General features: G+C 37.6%; 1 protein-coding gene across 1 annotated transcript in view; it reads left to right on the top strand.

The window, feature by feature from the left end:
* MORC1 (MORC family CW-type zinc finger 1) overlaps positions 1–27,152 on the top strand; it is a 176,459-nt gene that overhangs the window by 38,597 nt on the left and 110,710 nt on the right. The window contains exons 9-12 of the mRNA XM_088022888.1: positions 3,717–3,842; positions 21,704–21,783; positions 22,533–22,603; positions 24,718–24,782. Of these exons, the coding sequence (XP_087879014.1) occupies positions 3,717–3,842; positions 21,704–21,783; positions 22,533–22,603; positions 24,718–24,782 (342 nt within the window). The remainder of the gene's footprint in view (positions 1–3,716; positions 3,843–21,703; positions 21,784–22,532; positions 22,604–24,717; positions 24,783–27,152) is intronic.

The following is a 27,152-nucleotide window of genomic DNA, read 5'->3' as shown; positions in this document are numbered from 1 at the left end:
GCAACCTTTCTTACATACTTCCTTGTCTGGTAGGTCTATCAAGCAGTGGTTCTCAAAACTTTCAGAGTTAAAGGAATCACCTGGGTAGCTTTAAAATATTTACATTCTCAGACTCCAGCCACAGAGAACCTGAATTGGTAGATAAACGAGATAGGATGCTGGCCAGAGGACCTCTCTTTTGGGCCCCTCTCCTGTCCTTAACAGATTGGTGACCCCACCGATCTACCCACGATATGCTGTGTATAGAGCAACCCTTAAAACAGCAGCAGAACAATGTGCATAATTGGGAGGAGAAAGAGGCCACATGAGGCCACAGCCACAGCGGGAGGCAGAATTAGAGCCTTTATAAGAATACCCAGATGCTGAGCTGGAGACAGCTGCATAGGCTATTCCACAAACTTTCAAACCAGTTTCTGGCTTAAAACACTCTTCTTTCCCCAGATCTGCCGTGCGTGTGTGAGTGTGTGTGTGTGTGTGTGTGTGTGTGTGTGTGTGTTGGGCGGGACTCTCTTTTCCTTTCTTTAGTTTATTATAGCCAGTTAAATAGAAAATGAGAGAGAGAGAGATACAGGCAAAGATAGAGATATGGGCACTTCTGTAAAGTCCAAGACAGAAAAGAAAGACATTTAGTGGTAAACAAGAGAACACTTCTTGAAAAAAAATATGTGGAGTAGTTCCTGGTGGGTGGGGAATAACAGTATTTTTTTCTTAGATCTTTTGAAGATAACTTAGTCCATTTGTATTTCAGTTTGCTAAATGAATGGCTTTATTTATAAAGATTGAAAGCATCACCATGGAAGATGATCAGTCATTAAAGAGTCTTTCTTGTAAAGGGAACTCCCTGTTGTTCATTCTAAGTTAAGCCAAGGAAGTCCTGAAAAATTATCATTGATTCAACAGATATTTATTGATGAGGATGCTAGCCTCATGGGGCTTACAACGTGAAGGGGGTACAGATAAATAAAGACAGAGACATCACTAGGTGGCAAGTGCTGTGATGGGGAGCCACAGAAGAAGGGGAGCACCAGAGCCACGTGATTCACCCAGTCTTGGGGAGTGAGGGAAGGCTTCAGGAGGACAGGAGATCTCAAGTTGCATTGTGAAGGGGGAAAAGGAGCTAACCAAAAATGGCCAAGGAATTGAATGTGCTAAGGCCTGGATATAAGAAAGCATGACCCATATCTGGAGACCTGAGCATGGTCCTCGATGCCCACACTAACTACGGCTGGCCAGTGATGGGGCTGGGGACTTAAGTGGTGGCCAGATCATGAAGGACCTTATCCATCACATGAAGAAGTTCAGAAGTTATATTTGGGTTACCTATTTCATATGTAGCTTTTATATTTAGCCACTTTTGTCTTCTTTCCATCACAGACATCACAATAACATAAGACGTATTGCCATTCTGTTTGTTACAAATAACTAGGAATGTTCGAAAGTGGCACGTGTATATAAGAGGGTTAACATGGAAGGCTTTCGTCCACAGAAAGTCCTGCTCTCAAGGTTGGCCCTTGGCTGGTCAAGTCTCCCACACTGATAGCAAACTTTCCCTAACAAATAAGGCTGGTGCACTATATCTAGACTATGCAAACAGTATGGTTTATGCCGGAATTTTGGTACATGCTAGCTGACCAACTCCCAGTGAAACCCTTCAGTGCTGTGTCTAATGGGCTTTCCCTAGGCAGAAACATCACACACATGTTGCTGCATTTCCATAGGTGGGGGAAGAATGTGCTCTGACCCTCCACGAGAGGGAATACACACAAGAAAGCTGCAGTCGGATTCCTCCAGGCCCCACCTGTCTTCCCTGTTATGATCCACTGTATATCCTTACTGCATCGCTGTGATAAAACTTAGCCATAAGTACAACTCTGTGCTAAGTCCCGTGAGCCCTTCCAGTGAATTTCCTAGCGTAGAGGAGGTTGAAGATCACCAACACACCTTCTATGACTGTTTACCTATAGATATTTATTGGCTGAGGACAAGACGTGAGCTATCAAATGGTAGAAGTACCAGTTTTCTTATTTTGTTTTCGTATATATATTTTTAAATCCAAACTCTTCTAACCCAGTTTGATCTCTCGTCATTATTTCTCAAATTCTCAAACTTGGCTCTGAGTTACTTTCGACTTTTACTTTCAAATGACAAAAACGTGTTAGCTTTTAGGAGAGTCAAAGAAAGCTACTGGCTCTAAGGGCAATTTTTAATCAACAGATCCAGAAAGGATTTGAAGTCCTTGGAATATTTATAGTGTCCCAAGGTAGCTTTGTTTTTTTTTTCCTTTTTCTTTGAACAGGTGGGGGTTTACTTGATTGTGCAGCTTCTGGTGTGCTCACAGTCACCCACAGCATTACGGTGCTACACCGTAATGCAGATGGCCTCTCTGGCCATGCTAAAGATGCATTAGTATTTACAGAATGATATCCACGGACCAGATACTTTCCTATATCTTTTATTGGGAAATTCTACTAAGTCTTACTTGAAAAGAATTTCTTTTAAACAATTAAAAGAAATCCTGGAGGAACTTATGGCCAACCAGGAGATCTTGGATTTCTTTCTTTCTTTTTTTAAGATTTTTATTTATTTATTTGACAGAGACAGAGAGAGACACAGTGAGAGAGGAAACACAAGCAGGGGGAGTAGGAGAGGGAGAAGCAGGCTTCCCGCTGAGCAGGGAGCCCAGCGTGGGGCTTGATCCCAGGACCCTGGGATCATGACCTGAGCTGAAGGCAGACGCTTAATGACTGAGCCACCCAGGAGCCCAGAATCCTTGGATTTCTTACAGGCTTTATCTTCAATTGGGTAAATTCCTTGGAGCTCTGCCCTCTCTCATGAAGTAACTGGCAGTGGTCTGCGACTCGGTTGAGCTGTCCCGCCTTAGACAGGCTTTCTGTTTCCTTTCCATCATCTTTGTCTCCCTTTGGACTGGGGTAGGACTGTTAACATGGTGGGCATAGGGCTCCCTGCTTTCTATTTGACCTTCAGAGAAGCCTTTTCTGGAGCCCAGTAGGTAAAGAATGCTATTTCCTCAGCGTAGCTGGGCTTGTTATTGATCTTTATTTCTCGTCTAATTGGAGAGGATTTACAGTTCATAAATGGCCTCTAATATAGAAGGTCCCTGGAGTTAGTATATGGCAACACTGTGACTTCCCAGCAACGTGCAGTTTTACAAGGGTAGTTTTCTTCATAAGGCTATTTACGTTGTGCCTGCTCCCACTTTATTGCCCTTCTGTCCTTTATTTTTCTCCTTTATCCTCTCACTTACCAGGTTGTCAGACTTCTCCCCTCAGTTGGCCATAAATACTTAATACTTAACTGCATTTACAGAATGAAGTTTTATATTTATTGTTCATAATTTCTAATGCAAATGAAACATTTTTATTGTATTTCTCCGTTTACAGTAATTTCATGGGAATGTTTCTTATTCATGGGGGTCTAGATTTTTGTTGTTGTTGTTATGTTTGAGCAGGGGGATAGTTTTATTTGTTTGACTTGGTTTTGTCCTTCAGATCCAATAGCTTTAATGGAAAGTGGATTTTCTATTGCTGGTGTAAGTCTACTTAGCATCAGTTGCCAACAAAAATTCAGTTCTAATCAAAGGGTAGGTGATTTATGTAGCCCTTTGTATTTAAAGGCCTGCTTAATGAGGTATGTGAGTGTTGCAAGATTTGCTGGTGCATCCTCTACAGTGTGCCCTTTGATATTTTCTATTCTAGTTTTCCAGAGAGATGGTCATTCAGAGCCTACACATCTGTTCTGTATTTTGAACCTTGGATGAGAATATTCATTCAGGCCAAAAGAGTTAAAACAAAACACCTATGTTACTGCCTCTACAAACCCAGGTAACTCATCTTCTTTCAATTAACTTCATAGAGTTTTTATTTATAAAATCAATATGCCCCTCTCCCTCAAATTGTCAAAATGATTTGATAGTAAGGTTTTTTTACAATTTGATAGTAAGGTTTTTACTATTGTAAATAAAATTCAGACTGCTTCTGAAAGGTTTGCTGAAGAGTAATCATGTGTAACAAATATTTGGCCATAATAGCAACACACTGCCATGAACATTCTGAAATTAAAGAATCATTCCAAGAAGAATTTATTTTTCACTCCACTGAATCTTAGGTGCTTTGATTGCGATAAGTTCCATTAAACAAATCACAATTCTGGGGGCACCTGGGTGGCTCAGTCGTTAAGCATCTGCCTTCAGCTCAGGTCATGATCCTGGGGTCCTGGGATCGAGCCCCGCATCAGGCTCCCTGCTCGGCAGGAGGCCTGAAATAAATAAAATCTGAAACAAACAAACAAAAATCACAATTCACTTATGTGTTCTGTTTACACAAGATATTTGAACTATTAAATCATACGTATATGTGTAGGTTTATTTTATGTGTAGAATGAACATATTTACAAACACAAATTTGGTTCACTTATATTTTAGCATGAAATTTTTTATTATACCATAGTAAGTCTAGTGAACATACATAACCACATATAGTTATAAATTTCTCTTGTGATGAGAACTTTTAAGATCTACTCTCATAGCAAGTTTCAAGTATGTGATACAGTGTTGTTAACTGTGCTATACACTACATACCCATGACTTAATTATTTTAAAACCAGAAGTTTGTACCAGCATAAACTTTTTTTAAGCTGACATTTGCATATTATAAAATTCATCTTGCCCAACTATACATGCAGTCAGACCAGTGTGTGTGTGTGTGTGTGTGTGTGTGTGTGTGTTTGTGTGTGTGTGTGTTGTTTCTGGATGATAATTCATTTACCCACCAAAACATTTATCGAAGTCTTCTGTGAGTCCTAAGATTGTGCTAGGTTTAAAGCATAAGAAAGATAAGATTAGTTTTGGTTTTGAGGAGTTTAATACCTACTGAGAGAAACACTTAATGCTTGTATGCTGTCTATATATGCCTTTTGCATGCATTATTGTGTTTGACTTTTGCAGTGACTCTGTGGATCATGTTTAATTATCACCATTTCAGAGATAAGGAAATGTCACAACTGGACAAGAGCTCAAATATTCTGGCTTCAGATTCTTTACCATTTCACATTCACTTCTCCTTCCCCTATACCACACTAACTTTTTATAATAGACCTACATTTGTTATGTTGTCTTTTTTTCATGAAAAAGTAGCTTTCCATTTATGAAAAATGTCATTGCAATCACTCATCTCAATATTAATATTAAAGTTATAGATCTCTTTATCATATGCCCTGAATAAGTCTAGTTATCATCTGTCACCATACAAAGTTATTACAATATTTTGACTGTATTCCCTATTGTATACATTACATGCTCATGACTTACTTATTTTATAAGTGGAAGCTTGTCCCTCTTAATCCCTGTCACCTGTTTTGCCTGCCCCCAACCTGTCCCTTCTCTGGTCATCAACATTTTGTTTATTGTATCTGTTTCTGTTTACTCTTGTTTGTTCATTTGTTTTTTAGATTTCACATATAAATGAAATTACATGGTTTTTGTCTTTCTTTGTCTGACTTATTTTACTTAGCATAATACCCTGTAGGTCCATCCATGTTTTTACAAATGGCAAGATTTCATTCTTTTTTTATGGCTGAGTAATATTGCATTTGTTTGTGTGTGTGTGTGTGTGTGTGTGTGTGTGTGTGTGTGTGTGTGTGTTTAGGTATATGCGTACATACACATCTGCACGTACACACCCCCCACATCGTTTTTATCCATTCATCTGTTGATGGACACAGGTTGCTTCCATATCTTGGCTGTTCTAAATAATGCTACAGTGAACACAGGGGTGCATAGATCTCTTTGAAATGGTGTTTTTGTTTTCTTCAGATAAATACCCAGAAGTGGAATTGCTGAGTTGTATGGTATTCTTTCTTAAAATTTTTTTTAAGATTTTATTTATTTGACAGAGAGAGACAGTGAGAGGGAACACAAGTGGGAGAGGGAGAAGCAGGCTTCCTGTGGAGCAGGGAGCCCGATGCGGGGCTCGATCCCAGGAGCCTGGGATCATGACCTGAGCCGAAGGCAGACGCTTAACGACTGAGCCACCCAGGCGCCCCTCTTTCTTAAATTTTTTGAGGAACCTCCATACTGTTTTGCACAGTGGCTGTACCATTTTACATTCCCACCAACAGTGTACAAGGGTTCTTTTTCTCCACATCTTTGCCAACACTCATTATTTTTTGTCTTTTTGATGGTAGCCAGTTTGACAGGTGTGAGGTGATAGCTCATTGTGCTTTTTATTTTCATTTCACTGGTGAGTAGTGATATTGAACATCTTTCCATGTGCTTGTTGGCCATCTGTATGTCTTCTTTGGAAAATTGTCTATTAAAGTGCTTCACCCATTTTTAAATCAGGTTATTGTTTTGTTTTGTTTTGTTTTTTTGATACTAAGTTGTATAAGTTCTGTACATATTTTGGATATTAAGTTGTTATTCATTGTTTGATTTGCAAATATCTTTTCCCATTCAGTAGGTTGCCTTTTCATTTTCTTCATGGCTTCCTTAACTATACAAAAACTTTTTGGTTTGATATAAACCCATTTATTAATTTTAGCTTTTGTTGCCCTTGCTTGTTGAGACTGTTCTAAAATAATATTGCTAATACCGATGCCAAAGATCTTACCATCTATGTTTTCTTCTAGGAGTTCCATGGTTTCAGGTTTTAGGGTCAAGTCTTTAATCCATTTTGCATTTATGTTTGTGTATGGTATAAGATGGTGATCCAGTTCATTCTTTCACATGTAGCTGTCCAGTTTTCCCAACACCATTCATTGAAGAGATTGTATTTTCCTTGCTGTATGTTCTTGCCTCTTTTATCATAGATTAATTGACCACATATGTATGAGTTTATTTCTGGGCTCTCTATTCCTTTCCATTGATCTGTGTGTCTGTTTTCATACCAGAACCATCCTATTCTGATTATTATAGCTTTGCAGTATATTTGAAATCTGGAAGCATGACCTCCAGCTTGTTTTTTTCCCCTCAAAATTGCTTTGGCTATTTGGGGTGGTTCCATTCAAATTTTAGGATTCTTTGTTCTAGTTTTATGAAAAATGTCATTGCTATTTTTATTTTGATGAGGATTGCATTGAATGTGTAGATTGCTTTGTGTGGTATGAACATTTTAATATTAATTCTTCCAGTCTATGACATTGAAATATCTTTCCATTGATTTTTGTCTTCTCCAGTTTCTTTCATCAGTGCCTTACTGGTTAAATTTATTTCTGGGTATTTTTTTCTTTTTGATGCAGTTGTAAATGGAATTGTTTGCTTAATTTCCCTTTCCGATAGCTCATTATTAGCATATAGGAATGCAGCCAACTTCTTTGTTTAATTAATTAATTTTAGACATATTAGTTTCAGGTGTACAATATAGCAATTCAACACTTCCATACATCACCCAGTGCTCATCACAAGAAGTGCACTCCTTAATCCCCATCACATATTTAACCCAACTCCCCCCCTACTCCGGTAACCATCAGTTCTCTATGGTTAAGTGTCTATTTCTTTGTTTCTCTGTCTCTCTCTCTTTCCCTCTTTTTCCCTTTAAAACACAACCAATTTCTGTATGTTAATTTTGTATCTTGAGGCTTGACCAAATTCATATATTACTTCTAATAGTCTTTTGGTGATCTCTTTATTTTTTTTATATGTAGTATCATGTTACCTGTAAATAGTGACAGTTTTACTTTTTTCTCTCTAATATGGATGTCTTTATTTCTTTTCCTTGCCTAATTGCTGTGGCTAGGACTTCGAGTACTATGTTAAATAAAAGTGATGGTGAGAGTGGGCATCTTTGTCTTGTTCCTAATCTTACAGGGAAAGATGTTACCTTTTCACCATTAACTATGATGTTGCCTGTGGGTTTGTCCTATTTTTATGTTGAGGTGTGTTTCTTCCCACTTTGTTGAGAATTTTTATTGTAAATAGATGTTGAATTTTGTTAGATGCTTTTTTCTGTACCTATTGAGGTGATCATCTGATTTTTATCCTTTGTTTTATTAACATGGTGTATTACATTGATTGAGTTGTGGATATTGAACCATCCTTGCATCCCTGGCATAAATCCCACTTGATCATGGTATATGATCCTTTGATGTATTTTTGAATTTGGTTTGCTGATATTTTGTTGAGGACTTTTGCATCTATGTTCAACAGTGATATACTGGCCTGCAATTTTCTTTTTTGGTGGTGTTTTTGTCTGGTTTTGATATCAGAGTAATACTGGCCTCACAAAATGAATTTGGAAGCATTCCTTCCTTTTCAATTTCTTGGAATAATTTGAGAAAGATAGGTACTAACTCTAAGTGTTTGGTAGAAGTCACCTGTGAAGCTGTCTGGTCCTGGACTTTTGTTTTTTAGAGTTTTAAAATTATTCATTTAATTTCATTACTTGTAATCTGTTCAGATTTTCTGTTCTTTATGATTCAGTCTGGAAGTTTGTGGGTTTCTAGGAATTTATTTTTACTAGGTTTTCCGATTTATTGGCGTATCATTTTGTGTTGTAGTCTCTTCTGATCCTTTGTATTTCTGTGGTGTCAGTGATAACTTCTCCGTTTTCATTTCTGATTTTATTTATTTGGGTCCTCTTTCACACCCTTTTCCTCTCTTTTTGACATCCGGCTAGAGGTTTATTGATTTTGTTTATCTTTTCAAAGCAACTTTTTAGTTTAACTGATCTTTTCTGTTGTTTTTTTAAATCTCTGTTTCAGTTATTTCCACCCTGATCTTCATTATTTCCTTCCTTACCCTAACTTGGGTTTCGTTTCTTCTTCTTTTTCTAGTTACGTTAGGTGTATAGTTGGATTATTTGGGATTTTTTTGTTTCTTGAGGTAGGGCTGTATCAGTGAACTTCCCTCTTACAGCTACATATGGTGCATTCCGTAGATGTTGTCGAGTTGAGTTTTCATTTTTATTTGTCCTAAGGTATTTTAAAACTTCCTCTCTGATTTCTTCACTGACCCATATTTTTGTGTTTTGTCAGTTTTCTTTTTGTAATTAATTTCTGGTTAATACCCTTGTGACCAGAAAAGATGCTTGATATAATTTGAGTCTTCTTGAATTTATTGAGACTTGTTTTGTGGTCTAAAATGTGATCGGTCCTGGAGAGTGTTCTATGTGCAGTTGAAAAGAATGTGTATTCTTCTCTTTGGGATGAGATGTTCTTTGTATCTGTTCTTTGTATCTGTATCTTTCCATCTGGCCTAATACGTCATTTAAGACCAATGTTTACTAACTGATTTTCTGAATGATGATCTGTCCATCGATGTAAGTGGGGTATTAAAGTCCTCTATTACTACTGTATTGTTGTCAATTTCTCCCTTTATTTCTATTAATATTTGCTTTTATATATTTAGGTGCAGTTGTGTTGGGTGCATAAATATTTACGAATGTTATACCCTCTTCTTAGGTTGACCCCCTTTATTATTATGTAATGCCCTTGCTTGTCTTGTGTCACAGCCTTTGTTTAAAAGTCTATTTTTCTGACATGAGTATTATAGTCCAGTTTTCTTTTTGTTTCCATTTGCATGGTATATCTTTTACCATCCCTTCACTTTCAGTTTGTATCTGTCTTTTGGTCTGAAGTGAGTCTCTTGTATGCTGCATTTAGATGTTTTTGTTTGGTTTTTTTTTTTTAATCTTTTCAGACAGTCTCTCTTTTGATTGGAGCATTTAGTCCATTAACATTTATTTATTTATTTATTTATTTATTTATTTATTTAAAGATTTTATTTATTTGACAGAAAGAGACACAGTGAGAGAGGGGACACAAGCAGGGGGAGTGGGAGAGGGAGAAGCAGGCTTCCCTCTGAGCAGGGAGCCCGATGCAGGGCTCGATCCCAGGACCCTGGGATCATGACCTGAGCTGAAGGCAGACGCTTAAAGCTGAGCCACCCAGGTGCCCTAGTCCATTAACATTTAAAGCAATTATTGATAGGTATGTACTTATTGCCATTTTATTAGTTGTTTTCTGGTTATTTTTGTAATTCTTCTCTGTTCTTTCCTCCTTCTCTTGGCTCTCTTCCCTTGTGGTTTGATGGTTTTCTTTAGTGTTATGTTTTGGTTCCTTTATCTTTATTTTTTGTGTCTCTATTGCAGGTTTTATGGTTACCATAAGCCATATATATATATATATATATATATATAGACATATATGTAGCTATTTCAAGCTGATGGGCACTTCAATTTGAATGCATTCTATAAGCACTACATTTCTACCCACCTCCCATGTTTTGTTTTTGATAGCATATTTTATATCTTTTATTTTGTGTATCCCCTTAACTACTTCTTGTAGTTATAGTTGATTTTACTATTTTTGTCTTTTAACCTTCATACTGTTTTTTTAAAGTGGCTAATCCACGGCTTTACTATATATTTGCCTTTACCAATGAGATTTTTTCTTACATATATTTTCTTATTTCAAGTTATGGTCTCTTCTTTTTACACTTAAGGAAAACCCTTTAACATTTCTTGTAAGGCCAGTTTAGTGGTGATGATGAACTCTTTTAATTTTCTTGCCTGAGAAACACTTTGTCTCTCCTTCAATTATGAATTATAACCTTGCCAGGTAGAGTGTTCTTGGTTGTAGGTTTTTTCCTTTTAGCACTTCAGATATATCCTGCCACTCTCTTCTGGCGTGGGAAGTTTCTCCTGAAAAAGCAGCTGATAGCCTTATGGCATGTCCCTTGTATGTGACTGTTTTTCTTTTGTGGCCTTTAATATTCTCTCTTTGTCTTTTTTTTTTATTTTTTATTGTTATGTTAATCACCATACATCACATCATTAGTTCTTGATATAGTGTTCCATGATTCATTGTTTGTGCATAACACCCAGTGCTCCACGCAGAACATGCCCTCCTTAATACCCATCACCAGGCTAACCCATCCCCCCACTCCCCCCCCCTCTAGAACCCTCAGTTTGTTCTTCAGAGTCCATCATCTCTCATGGTTCCTCTCCCCCTCCGACTTACTCCCCTTCATTCTTCCCCATTCTCTCTTTGTCTTTAAATTTTGCCATTTTAGTTATCTGTCTTGCTGTGAATCGCTTTGGGTTCATCTTGCATGGGACTCTTGGTGCTTTCTTCCGCAGGTTATGGAAGTTTTCAGCCATTATTTTTTCAAATAATTTTCTGCTCCTTTCTCTTTTCCTTCTGGGCCTCCTGTAATGTGAATGTTAGTACACTTGATATTGTCCCAGAGGTTTTTAAAATTATCCTCATTTTAAAAAATTCTTTTTTCTTTTTGCTGTTCTGATTGGGTGGTTTCTACTATCTTGTCTTTCAGTTTGTTGATCCATTCTTCTGTATCATTTAGTCTGCTGTTGACTTCCCTTTAGTGTATTTTTTCATTGAGGTTATTATATTCTTCAGCTCTGATTGGTTCTTATTTTTCTTATATTTCTTATATTTTTCCAGCTCTTTGTGGAAATTCCCACTGTGTTTCTCTTGAGTTCAGTGAGCATCTTTATGACCATTACTTTGAATTCTTGATCAGATAAATTACTTATCTCTGTTTTTTTAGTTTTTTTTCCTGGAGTTTTATCTTGTTCTTTCATTTGGAATGTACTCCTTTGTCTCCTCATTTTCTTTGACTTTCTGTGTTTATTTCTACGAATTATATGGAACAGCTACCTCTCCAGGTTTTGAAGTAGTGGCCTTGTGTAGGTGTGGCTTTGAAAGGCCAGCTGGAAGGCTGTGGGCTGGGTTGTGCCATGCCAGGGCTGCCTTGGCAGGGTGGTTGGATCAGGCACAGGCTGGGCAGGTCCCAGACCATGTTGGGGCTGCCTTGGGGCCCATGGCTGAAGCTAGTATGGGCCAGGGGCCTGGGACACACACCGTAGTAGGCTGGCTAGAGTACCCGAACCCTGCCTCTATTTGTGCTCTCCAGGTGTAGGGGTGCTCATCCAGGTATCTATGACCTTGGAGAAGTACCAGGAGTTTCCACCCATTTGGTAGATGATCTAAGGTTTGCAAACGGATTTCCTTCACTCTTAGTCTTGTTGCCCTTTAAACTGTTCTTTTCTCACTGTGCCTCAGGGTGAGTGAGTCTGTGCGCTGGCCTCTCAGTGATATCCCTCCCTGCGGCAGGTTGCCACATGGGGGGTGGGATTCCCATTGTTACTGTCTCTCTTTCTCTAACCTTTGTCTGTGGTCCCTCTAGTATTTGTTGTGCAGAAGCTGTTTCAGTCAGCTGTCAGTTCTTCTTCAGGAGAAATTGCTTTATATGTAGGTATAGATTCAGTGTATCCATGGGAGGAGGTGATCAGGGTCTTCCTACGCTACCATCTTGGACTGTCTCCTTGCTTTACTTTTGATTTCTAATTATAGTGCAGATCATAGTTGAAAAGTGAAGAATATCATGCCCGAGACTTTCTTCATAAATTTTCTACTTGTTTCCCAGTTCATATCAAAGTGGTGCATTCTTTCCTTCAGTCTTATTCTTCTGGGAAGTACCAAGGGTCTCCTGGATCAATCGATATAGCTGATCTTTTCAAATTAAATTATTTCTCTCTTAGGTTTGGGTAAAAAATGGTTTAAGCCAAAGGAAAATGTGGATTTGTCTCTGTTTTCTCAGGGAATTATAGTAAATTGAATTTCATCTACCTGAATTACTGGTATTGAGTGATAGCTCTTTCCCACTCTAGTATATTTGTTATTCACCTTTCAAAGTGATATTCTCAGGTATATGTTACAAGGAAGTAGAGATAGTACAAATGCTTATTTTGTCCCATAAGAGATATTTAAGGAGGCCTGCACCTTTGCCAAATTTCCTTTGGGATTCTGATAAACTGTCAAATCTGATATTTGGTATTTACAGTGTGGACAGATTTAATCCTTTATAGCTTTATCTTTTAGGCTTACCTCTCTCTCTGCCGAATTTACTTGCATATAACGTCCCTCACAGGTTCTCTGGAGGCAGAATTTTTGTGTAAGAAATTGTACAGTTCCTCCATGTTATCTCATCCCTAGTGGGTTAACCCTTTCTTTCCTTTCCTTTCCTTTTTCCTTTTCCCTTTTCCCTTTTTCCTTTCCTTTCTTTCCTGAAAGGCATTATAGCTCGCATGGTTGCATCAGAACAAATTAAGAGCTGGAAATGACCCTATTTGATCTATTAAAAAGTGATTAAATACTTTGTCCACTTTAGTCACCCAGGCTCTAATAAACTTCTAGAAATGAACACTGAAGTATTATTTATAAGAATACATGGCTATACTTTGTGGTTAGTCATTTTCTGTATTTTTATAGCAAACAGAAAAAAGAATATTGGGTTTTATTCTTGTGGGTAAAATTACAGTTGCTTTAGCTACTTTTATCCCAGGATCTCTAACAAGTTCAGAAGAGGACTAGATAGGAATTTTTGGTGTCATATCATTGGTTTCCTTCCTTGATCATATTCTGTTCAATATTTTTTGTCAGTAACTTGGATAAAAAACAAACATGTTTGAATTCATAGTAGACCCTGGACTAAGAGGAGTATCTTCCATTAGGCATAACAGAAACAAGATATGAAAGAGTTGAAGATAAATGTGGTATAACTAATGTACAGACCTGAGTTTAGGTTTAAAAAATCTATCGTATAAGCATGGACTTAAAAGTGATTTACATGGGAAAAAATAAAAAGCATAGATGTCTTAATTGACCACACGCTTAGGATAAGCTGATAGTGAGACAGAGTTGATAAAAATGTTCATGGAACTTAGCAGAACAAGATGGTGATAGTACTGATAAACCATATCCTGCTTACACTGTGTCTGGAGGGCCATGTTCAGTTGGGGATGCTTTGGGAGGGACATGGATTTACTAGCTCACAGGAAATGTACTTCTTGGTAGGGGGTCATTGATGGAATTGACCGTCATTTTATGGAGGAGAGAGGGCCTGAATGAAAATGTGTTAGCCTTATCATGTGATAGCTGGAACTCCAGAGCGCAGAACTTGGATGTTTGGATAGAAGTTGAAGAGAGAGCTAGTCTAGCTCAGCATGATGACCACGTTGGGTTGTTTTTGCAAGGAAAAGACACAGATTACCTTTTTTCATTGGTGTTCAGTATAAGGATATTCAGAGAAGTCAAGTGAACAGAGCCATGACACCTGCCTCACTGCCGCCTTTGACTCAGTGCTTCCAGGAGAAGTGTTCTGGAGAAAAGAAATGGCAGCCCAGTGTTGCTCTGGATACAGCCAGGCTTTCCTCAGCTCTGTCTGCGGGTTGTACCTAGCACTTGCTTCTCTAAGAGTAGGTTTTCTGCCATCAAATTCAAAACTTCCCTACTGGACAGAGTTTGGGAACAAGACATACCCGGAGGGGTTTGATTGCTCATGTAACTTCCTGTGGTGGAACACCAATCAGTCTGGTCTAGCTAGGAGAAGATTTAATACCCAGAAGACTAATCTAATGTGTCTGGGACACCAAGTTTAGTTTCTTCAGATACACATGGCATGAGGTATAGCAACTCAGAGAAGGCCATTGAGTGTGGCATGAGATTAATAAAATTCATGCTCTTAAACAGTGGAAGGTAATCCCACCCAAGATAAGGACAGATTTGCCCTGGAAGAGTCAAGATTATAGAAGAAATTATTACTTTTGGAAGAATTTTAGCTAGGTGATTTCTCAGGTCTTTTTCAACTTAAAGGTTTTGTAAGTCTGTATTTCTTGAAGTCTTAATTATTGTTTGTATAATACAGACAATATATGGCCATGTTACTTGATTTTAGTACTGATTTTCTTTGGCTTTGAATTCTTCAGCTTTAGTAGAGAGATAGCTCTCAGATTTATACAGGCATTATTATCTCTGCACATTAGGTCTAAAGACAGATGTAAAATGGTCACTTCTGAAAGCTCTTTAAGGGAGACAGAGCTAAAGTGTCCGAAGATCTTCATTCTTCATTAAAACTGTTTTGCCATAGACCCATAACACTGAAAGGAGCCCAAACGACATGGAATTGGAGTCATCCTGAGCTTTCGTAGGAGCAGCATTGTTCTTTCTAAGTTATTCAGGGACACTAAGTTTATGGGTTGTTGTTGACTGCTCTGCACTACTATGCTTGTTGGATGGTCTTTCAGTTTTGGGGGGATGCGTCCTACCCCCTCACATCCCACCCACCTAAATAGATTAATAATACTTTAAAAGTATCTCTTTTGCAAATTGTGCATCTTATGTGTCCCTTCATGAATTTGTATAATCTTAATTATTTAATGTTTGGTATATGGTAGTAGTTGCAAACAAAATTTGGATCAGCCAAACGTGGATGTGAGTTTTGATTTTTTCATTTACTAGTTGTGGACTTTTGGCAATGGCTTAAGCCTGGCTCTTCCCCACTGTGCACTGGGAATTCCTCTGCCACTTAGGGTTGTGGTGAGGATTGAAATAAAAATGGGTTTTGTTTTAAACATGAAAATACTCGGTGCAGTTTTTGACATATTTGCAAATAAACATTCAACATTAGTTGTTGCTATACAAATGAATAATGACAGGTGGATGGAATGACAACCCTATGCGAGGCAATGTCGTAGGCATTTGGGATTCAGCACAAGCAACGACAGAAAATTCCTGTCCTCATAAAGCTTACATTCTAGTGGAGAAAAAACAATAGGCAAACAATAAATAAAAAATGAATAAAATAATGGGCAATTCTAAGTTCTACGAAAAGAAACAATGTAGGTGAGGAAATAAAGAGCTAAGAGGGGAGGTGTCGGATAACTGTTCTAGATGGGAAATCAAGGAAAGGGGTTAGTTCTAAGTAAGTAAGCTTTGAGCAGAGAGCTCATTAAACTGAGAGAGTGGATGTGTTATCTACCCTTGTGTAACATATCACCCCTCAATTTAGTGGCTTATAAATAAAAGTAACCATTAGTTATTCCTCGGTTTCTATAGGTCAGTAATTGGAGAGTGGTTCTGTTGGGTGCTTTAATCTTGGGATCCCTCATGAAGTTGCTGAGACATTTTGGCTGGGGTTCCTGAAGGCTTGAGGGCAACTAGAGGATACGCTTCCAAGGTGGCTGACTCACATGGCTGGCAGGTTGGTTCCTCTTTAAATGGGCCACTGCACAGAGCTTCCTGAGTGTTTTTATGGCAAAGGGACAGGCTACTACCAGAGTGACTAATTCAAGAGAACAAAGTAGAAACTGCCATCTTTTAGAACCTAGCTTCAAAAGTCACATACCATCACTTCTACCATGTTCTTTTGGTCACACTGGCCAGCCTGGATTCAGCGTGGGAGGGCACTACACAAAGGCATGAATCCTGGGGGGTAAATGCTTAAAGGTCGTCTTGGAGGGTGGATACCATGGTGAGTCATGCAAGAACTTTATGGGAAGATGTGTCCAGGAAGAGAGGAGAGTTAAGTGTAAAGGTAGGCTAAGAAGGTGTGTATAGCTAGAGCATGGTGATGGGGAAGAGAAGAGGTAGATGGGGGCAGATCCTGTAGGGCCTTGAGCAGCATGGCAAGGAGTGGTTGCATTGAGAATGTCAAGAGTTTTGAGAAAAAGCAGCATTACTTGATCTATGTTTTAAAAAAAGGTTATTCTGGCTGCTGAGTGGAGAACTGATTTTATGGGAGAAGAAAGGAGGAAGGGAGTTGACGTAGGCTACCATTCCTGTATCCCAGGTAAGAAATGACTGTGGCCTAACCTGGAGTGGTAGTGGTGGAGTCATGAGGAGTGAGTGTTCAGATTATAGATGTGCTGTAAAGACAGAGCTAGCAAGAATTGCTGATGGCTTGGATGTGGACTGGAGAGGAAAGGAGGAGTCATGGATGACTTCTAAGTTTTTTGCCTGAGCAGAATCTTAGGAATGATAGGGAAGATGCTGGGTAGGGGGGACAGTGATGGTGAATGGGGTTCTGTCTACCCGTTGTGGACGTACTGAGTTTGAGTGGTCCATTTGACATCCAGGTCTAGCTATCAACATTATACTGGCCAGAAAATGTTTGATCATGCCTCATTACATGTTTTGATGAATAATTAAGGACTATAACTATTTTATAGTATGACTAAACCAGATAAACTCACATAATTTTTAAAAAGGGAGTAAATATGATCGTGAATACTGCAACATAGTTAACCATGGACTAATATTTTCTGCATTTTATAAAAGTTAGGAACTGTAGTTTTCTTTACTTGTAGTCTGTTTTACCAACTCAGAAACTTAAAATGCTATATTTTGTATTAGCCAAAATGTCTTTCACAAATTTTGTACATGTGAATATTAATGCCAATAAAAGTTCTAATTTATGCTGGTGGTTATGATTGAAATAGTCACTCAAAATGCTTTATTATGCTATACTCTATACATCTGCAACATAAAACCTTAAAAATTACTCTGTGTTTTCATATTTTTATTTCTCTTGAGGGGGAGGAGTACTATTTTGCTCTTAAAAGTGTGAAATTAATAAAAATTCAAATACAGTTAGATTATTGGGGAAAAAAAATCAAATAACTAAAATCCCCCTTTACCAGTTTTCATTCACTCTGTGCTCTAGCAATCCATAATCTCCCCAAATGGGAACCTCTGCTAGAAGTTTAATAACTACTCTTCCAGATTGTCTTACACACATTTACATACATACGTGTGTGTGTGCACAAACACATTTATACATAGAATTCTTTTTTAAAACATAAAATTCATATGTAGCTTGCTCTTTTCACTTAAAAATTATCTCTTGGAGACCTTTCTCTGTCATTATTTAAATGTATTATATAGTACTCTATGGCTTATTTAGCTTTACTGTATGTATTTAAGATTTTTAGAGTTTTTATTGTTACAGCGCTAAACTGGACATGCTTGGGCATCATTGGTCAGATGTATATTTATGCTAATATGCCGTTATTTCTATGGAACAGACTACAAAAGTAAATTTCTGAGTTAGAAGATAGGTACACCATTAATTTTGATGGGTGCACCATTAATTTGCCCTCCAAAAAGAAGACCCAATTTATGCTTTTTTTAAATTTTATTTTATTATGTTATGTTAATCATCATACATTATTAGTTTTTGATGTAATGTTGCATGATTCATTGTTTGCGTATAACACCCAGTGCTCTATTCAATATGTGCCCTCTTTAATACCCATCAGCAGGCTAACCTATCCCTCCACCCCCTCCCCTCTAGAACCCTCAGTTTGTTTCTCAGAGTCCATAGTCTCTCATGGTTCGTCTCCCCCTCCAATTCCCCCCCTTCATTTTTCCCTTCCTACTATCTTCTTTTTTTTTTTTAACATATAATGTATTATTTGTTTCAGAGGTACAGGTCTGTGATTCACCAGTCTTACACAATTCACAGCGCTCACCATAGCACATACCCTCCCCAATGTCTATCACCCAGCCACCCCATCCCTCCCACCCCCGACCACTCCAGCAACCCTCAGTTTGTTTCCTGAGATTAAGAATTCCTCAAATCAGTGAGGTCATATGATACATGTCTTTCTCCAGTTGACTTATTTCGCTTAGCATAATACCCTCTAGTTCCATCCATGTCGTTGCAAATGGCAAGATTTCATTTCTTTGATGGCTGCATAATATTCAGTGTGTGTGTGTATATACATACATATATATATATGTATGTACATATGTATATATACACACCACATATATATATATACATATACATATATATATATACACACCACATCTTCTTTGTCCATTCATCTGTTGATGGACATCTTGGCTCTTTCCATAGTTTAGCTATTGTGGACATTGCTGTTACAAACATCGGGGTGCATGTACCCCTTCGGATCACTACATTTGTATCTTTGGGGTAAATACCCAGTAGTGCAGTTGCTGGGTCATAGGGTAGCTCTATTTTCAACTTTTTGAGGAACCTCCATACTGTTTTCCAGAGTGGCTGCACCAGCTTGCATTCCCACCAACAGTGTAGGAGGGTTCCCCTCTCTCTGCATCCTTGCCAGCATCTGTCATTTCCTAACTTGTTAATTTTAGCCATTCTGACTGGTGTAAGGTGGTATCTCATTGAGATTTTGATTTGGATTTCCCTGATGCCGAGCGATGTTGAGCACTTTTTCATGTGTCTGTTGGCCCTTTGGATGTCTTCTTTGGAAAAATGTCTGTTCCTGTCTTCTGCCCATTTCTTGATTGGATTAGTTGTTCTTTGGGTTTTGAGTTTGGTAAGTTCTTTATAGATTTTGGATACTAGCCCTTTATCTGATATGTCATTTGCAACTATCTTCTCCCATTCTGTCGGTCGTCTTTTGGTTTTGTTGACCCAAGATTCTTACACCAAGTGCCCTTTTGTCTGGTTCCAAATCTACACTTGTTATTAACAATATTTTCTTTTTTTCATTTTTACCACTCTAAGGAGCAAAACATTTATATTGTTTTAGTTTTCATTTCCCTCAATATTTTCATTGACCTTATGTTTTTTCAGCTTCTTCAGAAGAAAGTCTTCAATAAATTGTTTTATGTAGAAAGTGAACATCAAATATTTGAATGCAACTTCACTGATGGAAGGAAACAGGGAGGTAGAAGGTGAAATAGGTGAGGGAGAGTGAAGGCCTAAAATGTGGCAGAACGTGGTGGTTTAGAGAGAAGGCAGAAATAATATGGGGGTGAAGACTGCAGCTGAGCATCGGGGGCAGAAGTGTCGAGTAAAGGTGAAGTTTGGGAGATGGGTTTGGAAAGGGTTCTAACCCCTGAGGAACTGGAGGCCCAGAGGCCCTTCCCCTGCCCTCAGCAGCAAGGAAGGAGGAATAGACAGCTGGATGGATTTTCTCCCTCGTCCCCCAGGGCATGCATTGCTCTGGCTTTTAAAGGCATTTTTATTTTAAAGGCAAGAGTCCACCAGTAGGAAAAATTAGAAGTGTTCAGCTGAGGTAGACTCCTGATTATGGATGCGGATTGACCAAAAATTCTTCTCTTATGAGGATGGGCATATTCATTACACTGAATTTCCACAAGTACACATATTTCTTTGTTAATTTTTTAGAATTGTTATGAACAATTGTAAAGTTTAAATTGTGAAAGTATACAGATCATTTGAGATGTTCTGGATCATCTGGGACCAGTTTGCCTCAGTGACGCAGACTACGAAGGAAGCACATGTTGTGTTGGTGTTTGCTGTTTAAAATTAAGCACTAATGCGTAGTTGGTACCTTCTGTGACACTTTTACTTTCTAGGGCTATAAACACAGAGTCTATAAAATGCTTGAATAGTTTATAACATTTTTAAAGGATCACTTCATTGTTCAAAGTTTCTCCTTAATTTCACTTTATTTAAAAAATGATTTAAAATGAGTGATTCATACCAAATTAATTATGTGATTAATATGTGATTTAAAAAAATGGTAATTCCAGTAGATAGAGACCAATAATTTTTTACTTCAAAACCTAGGTTTTGCTGTTTTCTAAGTGTAATAGAGACTGATTTGGAATATACCTTGGTTATGACTTAAATGAATAATGTTCATTTTAGAAGAAAATTAAGGGAAAAAACTGAGAATTACTTTACCTTAGATTTTGTGGGTGTTCCTTTCTTGTGGTTAACCATAATTTCATCAGAAATGAACATTAAAGTTAGTCATAAAGAGACTAGTTATTATAACTTGAACTGTTCATTAAACCACCTAAGTAGATGAATATAGGATGACATTTATTTTTTTAACATTTAAGCCTTTTCATGTAGGTAACTGGACAAACTTCAACAAATCCTTCAGAGACTTAAGAAAAGGAATTTATCTTTCTACTTCTTTCTTTTTTTTTTTTTTTAAGATTTTATTTGAGAGAGAAAGAGAGCACGTGCAAGAGCAGGTGGAGGGGCAAAGGGAGAGGAGAAGCAGGCTTCCCACTGAGCAGTGAGCCTGATGCAGGGCTTGATCCCAAGACCCTGAGATCATGACCTGAGCCCAGATCAAGAGTCAGATGCTTAACCAACTGAACCACCCAGGTGCCCCAGGGGCATATAGATTTAGACTCTCCCTCTGCCTGAGCAAATGCCTCTTTTTAGATGTCTGAAGACATTTTGGCTTCCAGGGATGATCTGCAGGTCTCTCTCCATCTCTGGCTGAACCTTTCTAAACACGGAACGTATCAGAGAATGGTGAGCTCCAGGGTCTATAGGGGTAAAAGGCAAAAGTTACAGAATGAGGTATACAGATAAGGTATACATATAATTGTTTTTAATGTATTTATTTGTTTATTCCTTTTCCTTGATTGTTCTAGAGTACCATTGCTCTCACTGAAGCAACAGGCTTTGAAAACAAGCTTCTTGAGCAATAAAGTAGAAAATATGTTTTGGTAGTTTACAATGGTAATGTGTGTTTCTGAACATTTTAGTTAAAGATAGCTGTTTGGGACTGGGAGAACTGGTTTATCCAGTGTCTATGACCTGAGTAAGAGGGTTATATATATTAACTAGAAGCTTTGATAATGGATCTGTTACATAGAAATTTTTCTTTTTAAGAAAATTATCCTATTTTATATGTATAAATGAACATTTGTATGGGCAGAAATTTTGTTGTCTCTCTCCTGAAGTTCCCTTACTAAAGCAAAATTGCCAAGTATTAAAAGGCAAGGAATTTCTTCCTAGGTATAAAATTTGCTGGTTTATCAGTTGGATGCAACTTATTCTATGAATCTTTCTTAATAATTATATATATCTGAGTATATATTCTTCCTGAAGAATATTCTCTAAGTATTATGTACTTAAAAATGATAATCTGACTTGATTATGTTCTTTCTTTTTTCTTTTCAGAAAGTATCTATATGTCACATCTTCTTTTAAAGGAGCATTTAAAAATGAAGTTAAAAAGGCAGAAGAAGCAGTCAAGATTGGTATGTGCACTTATTCTGAGATATGTACTGTTCTAGCATTGTAGGAATGACCACAGTTAATCAAATTTCTGCCTCTCAGGAACTTCATAACACATTTTTCTATCTCTAGCTTTGTTTAATTATGGTGTTATTTATTATTATAACATATATTGCTATATCTTATTATTTACTATTATTCCAAGTACACACTTGGAACGAGATTGATGTATATTGATATAAGAAATTCTGGTTGGCATGGTGCTGAGTTAGATCATTTTAGAGACTAGCATTACATGTACTTTAAGAAGGAATGTTCTACACATTCACTACTCCCTCCCCCACCCCCCCGCCTTGGTCACAATGAGGACAAAGCCATGCTTTCCCACTGGTCCAGGAGCAAGGAATAACTTTAATCTATATTTCATGGATTTTAGAGAATTTTCAGTCAGCCAAACATTCAGTCATAACTCTTTAATTTGTATGTATAAAGTTATGCCCTGTCAACTGTAATGTCTAAGAGGAAACCCAGTGTGGCTGCCTCCACCTGGCAGGTGTGAGAGCTATGGAAGGAATATAGGATTTTCTGGGATTATTGTCTATAAGCCATTCTCACTGGTCACAGCCATAAGGGGTGTGTGTGTGTGTGTGTGTGTGTGTGTGTGTGTGTGTGTGTGTGTGTGTGTGTGTGTGTGTGTACGTACATATATATAACACTCATTTAAAATTGTAGGAATTTCCTGGTGTTATAATTATCTTGCTTCTGCTTCCAGCTGAACTCGTGTTGAAAGAGGCACAAATCACAGTAAACTGGCCTGACAGGACTTCTTTGTCTTCTGCCAAGGTATGACACATAGTCTTCTTAAATGGTAAAGTGTCCTTTGCTTTTTCCTGCACACAGTTGTCTCTTACCATTTACTTCCTAAACTTATAAACACAGACAAGCTCAGAAGCTTAAGCTGATTTTCACCCAGGTAAACAGAACAGAGGCGTGCAGAGAAAGGAGAGAAGCGTCAGCAGTGAGAGAAGGCTGAGTCTGAGAGCAAAGATAAGCAACGTGGGGTGAATTTGGAACAGTGGGGACGAGTACCACAGCTTATTTCTTTAAAATGAAAAGTAATAAGAGAAAAGGAGAAAATAATGAAAACTAGCAGAGAAAACTAGCCTATCAAGTTTCCTTGAAAATATCTTTTCAAATTATTGCTCCTTACAGACCTGAATAAATGGGGAAAGCAAGGAGAAGACTAATAAGCCATCCTTTTTTCTGGTGCTAGGAATTATGTGCTATAATTATGAATATTAATAACAGTACTTCCAGCTTACAAAGCTCTTTTCTTATGAGTTGCTCCACACAGTTCATAAACATTTTCTGTAATCCTTGCAATACGCCCATGAGTAAGATAGGTTATAAAGAACTATTATTATTAATTACAATGTATGGCAACTAAGGAAAAGAATATTGCTGCAGGACATGAATTGTAAGTTTGCCAGCTTTTACCAAAAATGTGGTAAAAGCTTTCTACCATGGTGAATTATGAAGCAACCTTTTATTTGCTTGTATATAAAGGAATACCAAGGTGTAGGGAGAAAAAAATACCTCACTTCACCTTTCCTTCATTCTTTTCTGCAGACTCAGTATATGAATCCTTTCTGTGGTTTGCCCTTGAATTTTCAAGGACAAGGGCTGTGTCTGATACAGAGCTCCCTCATATCTAAAGATCATGAATAGGGAATGAAATCAAAGAGTAGCACCTGGTAATGCCCCAAAGTTACCCTATGGCTTTCCCAAAATTCTCTAACTTTTTTTCTTTTCAATTCTTATTTTAAGGTAAACATAGACCTATCTTACTGTTATTGACTTTTAAAGAAAGGCTTAAGTTTTTTAAATTTTGTCTCGAAGAAATCAATTTCCTTGGCTTTATGTATTTGAGAGACAAGAGAAACAGACTCTAATGGGTCAGGACCCTGCTTTCTTCTTGCCTTAGCCTTACCTCTCACTGCCTCTTTGCTCTGTGTTCTGAGTGCATTGACAGGAGGAGTGGGGAAGTCTTTGACCACCTTGCTTTGTTGCTCAGCAAAGAGAGCAAAGCAGAATGACCTTGGCTTCCAACCTCTTAAATTCTCGAGGCAGTTGAGTGGTTGCATGTGATGAAGTGAAATAACAATCATTTTACCGTTTGCTTTTACTTTAAAGTCAGTGAGAATAATGTTCAGTGAGTGGTATACTCACCAAATGAGATGCCCAACTTTCACATCAGGTGGATGGAGCACATTAAAAATCTGTTGTTATTTGTGAAATAATAACAATGCCTTATTTCTTTTCTCCTGGTTAGAGCATACTAGAGATAGGGCAGTGAATGAGCCAGTAGATCAAATTAAAAGACAAGATAAGAAAGAGAGGTGGGCATTGATACTGAGGTACTCTGAAAGGGAGAATGCCTAGGGTTGGGCTGTCCTATAAAGGGACAGCTTGGGGAGTATTCGGGGTATCTGGAACTTGATATAAAGGAGAACTTTTTTTATGGTGATTGACAGAAGTTTTTAATAGCAACTTTGTTTTTCCTGAAGAAGCTTTAGTGATTGATCACGTGATTTAGCATTTTTTGTTGTTGTTCTCACAGACAAAAGTCAGACTTTGCTAAGCTTTTGTGTAATTTGTGTGAAAGCCAGTGTGATCTTACAGGGAGCAATGGCTCTTTTCTAAAAGGCAGAGAGAGAACATTGGAATATATGCAAAAAGAGAACCATGGGCTAGGATTTGGTGTGGCTCTTAGCTACTGGAACTGAATCATTTATCAAGTATTTATTGAGTGTCTACCATGGTACAATTGCTTTAGGCAATGTGACCTATCACTATTACCCTTGTGAAACATTTGGATAATAGGATAATAAATATCAGCTCAGCTTTCATTAATTTAATAGAATTATGTTCTCTCCTAACCAAATGTACTTCTCCAGGACGTATTACAGAAAGCTTTGGAAGATGTAGAAGCAAAGCATAAGATTCTTAAAGAGAAACAGAGGTAAGATGTAAGATTTTCCATTCACCAGAATCCTCTGCACTTTGATAAAACAAATTCTGATTTCTGAGGAGATAGATTTGGTGGTTAATGTGATAACGTCTCTTTCTCAGCCTATGACATGTTATTATATGAAGCATAATATGGTCAAAATCCCCCAACCACATAATCAATGAGAGTATTTATAAAATATATATTTGCGTGCATACATGTGTTTACATAATGTTAAAACTTCTGAATACAGAGTGAAAAATTAGCTCAGTGTCCAGTTGAGGAAGTAACTCTGCCCAGAGGATCAGCTGACTACTTTCTCTGTATCCTTTGGCAGATACAAGCCTTTGGAGGGTTGGTCCTGATTTCTTTTCACTTTTAGTACTGCTTAAAATTTAAAATTGAAAATGTTTCAAATAAATATGTCACTATAGTTAAAATAAAAATAGCAAGCCTAACTTACAGAACCATTATTTCCATTTGTAAAGTTGACTTGGTCTCCGGCTCGGGTATTAAACAAGTTAAACTGAGAATATTCAGTGTTGTCTAAGTAAGGTCAGACTCTGAAAACTGGGATAACTTTGAGAAACATACTTTTAAGGAAGTATTACTAGTTTACAGAATTATCTTTTGTGAACTATGGAGTGCTATATAACCATAACTTTCCTCAAAACTGAAATTTGAAATGTTAACTATGCATTTATAAAAATAAATACTAAATAAATCTCATAGAAATCTTTATTAAAAAGCAAAGTCCTCTTTATTTTTTAAAAGTTTTTATTTAAATTCCAGTTAGTTAACATACAATGTTATATTAGTTTCAGGTGTACAATATAGTGATTCAGCACTTCCATACATCACCGGTGCTCATCACAGAAGGTGCCCTCCTTAATCCCCATCACTTATTTCCCCCATCCCCCACCCCCTCCCCTCTGGTAACCATCAGTTTGTTCTCTGTAGTTAAAAGTCTGTTTCTTGGTTTGTCTCTCTCTTTTTTTTTCCCTTTGCTCATTTGTTTCTTAAATTCCACTTATGAGTGAAATCATATGGTATTTGTCTTTCTCTGACTGACTTATATCACTTAGCATTATACCCTCTAGATCCATCCATGCTGTTGCAAATGGCAAGATTTCACTGTTTTTGTGGCTGAGTCGTATTCCATTGTGTGTGTGTATATATATATATATATACACACACACACACTCCATCTTTATCCATTCATCAATTGATGGATGCTTGGGCTGTTTCCATAGCAAAGGCCGCTTTAAAGTTTTCAGAAAGAAAAATCTGGTTTGTGAATTATTTGTAGTTACATTGATATGCATGAAAGGTGATTGATCTACATTTAATTAATAACAATGCCAGTTAGTTGGTATGAACTTGCTTTTACAACAAAATGCTTTTTAATTTATGATTGCTTTTTTTAAAAGATTTATTGATTCTGAGAGAAACACACACACACACACACACACACACACACACACAGAAAGCATGAGGGAGAGAGAAAATCTCAAGCAGACTCCCCACTGAGCACAGAGCCCAACACCAGGCTTGATCTCACGACGCTGAGATCATGACCTGAACTGAAACCAAGAGTTGGACGCTTAAACCAATGGCACCAACTGGGTGCTCCCAAAATGCTTTTTTTAAAAAAAATTAAAGACAATCAGTATGCCACTTACTATTGCAGAGTGATTATGTAATATCCTGCAACACCCTGTTTTGGGGACCCTTACATAGTCAGTATTCTTTTTTATTGAAGAGTAAGGATTTAATATTTGGTATACATATGTGGGAAAAAGTGTGATTTGTATTTATTTGACCCAACATGTATGTGCTTAAAAAATAAATACTATGTTGGGGCACCTGGGTGGCTCAGTTGGTTAAGCAACTGCCTTTGGCTCAGGTCATGATCCCGGAGTCCCGAGATCGAGTCCGCATCGGGCTCCCTGCTCAGCGGGGAGTCTGCTTCTCCTTCTGACCCTCACCCCTCTCCCCCTCTCATTCTCTCTCTCTGTTATTCTCTTTCTCTCAAAAATAAATAAAATTAAAAAATATATATACTATGTTAATCCAAGTCAATAACTTCCTTTAAAGTCTAATGTACTCTGTATATCCTGTCTAGATAGAAGAACTATTAGGACTTTTTCTTTGCCCACTAACGATAGATGTATTTAACCAGTCCAGTAAGCATGTTATGTCAGTCATAATGGCACGTTATCGTAAATTTGAAAAGAAAAGGCTGTTTTTGTGGAATGAGGAGAGCTACAGAATGTGTAGAGGGGAAGAATTATATTAGCATTCTTGATAGGGAAAGGAAAATAACATTGCTCATGAGGCACCTACTGTGTTCCAGGTTTATACTTAACATTCTCTCTTTTA

This window comes from Eumetopias jubatus, unplaced genomic scaffold (genome assembly GCF_037043125.1).
Source record: "Eumetopias jubatus isolate StellerSeaLion01/CBP00866 unplaced genomic scaffold, mEumJub1_p1.0 scaffold_1, whole genome shotgun sequence".
Lineage (NCBI taxonomy): Eukaryota > Metazoa > Chordata > Mammalia > Carnivora > Otariidae > Eumetopias > Eumetopias jubatus.
This window is presented reverse-complemented; position numbering and strand designations above follow the sequence as displayed.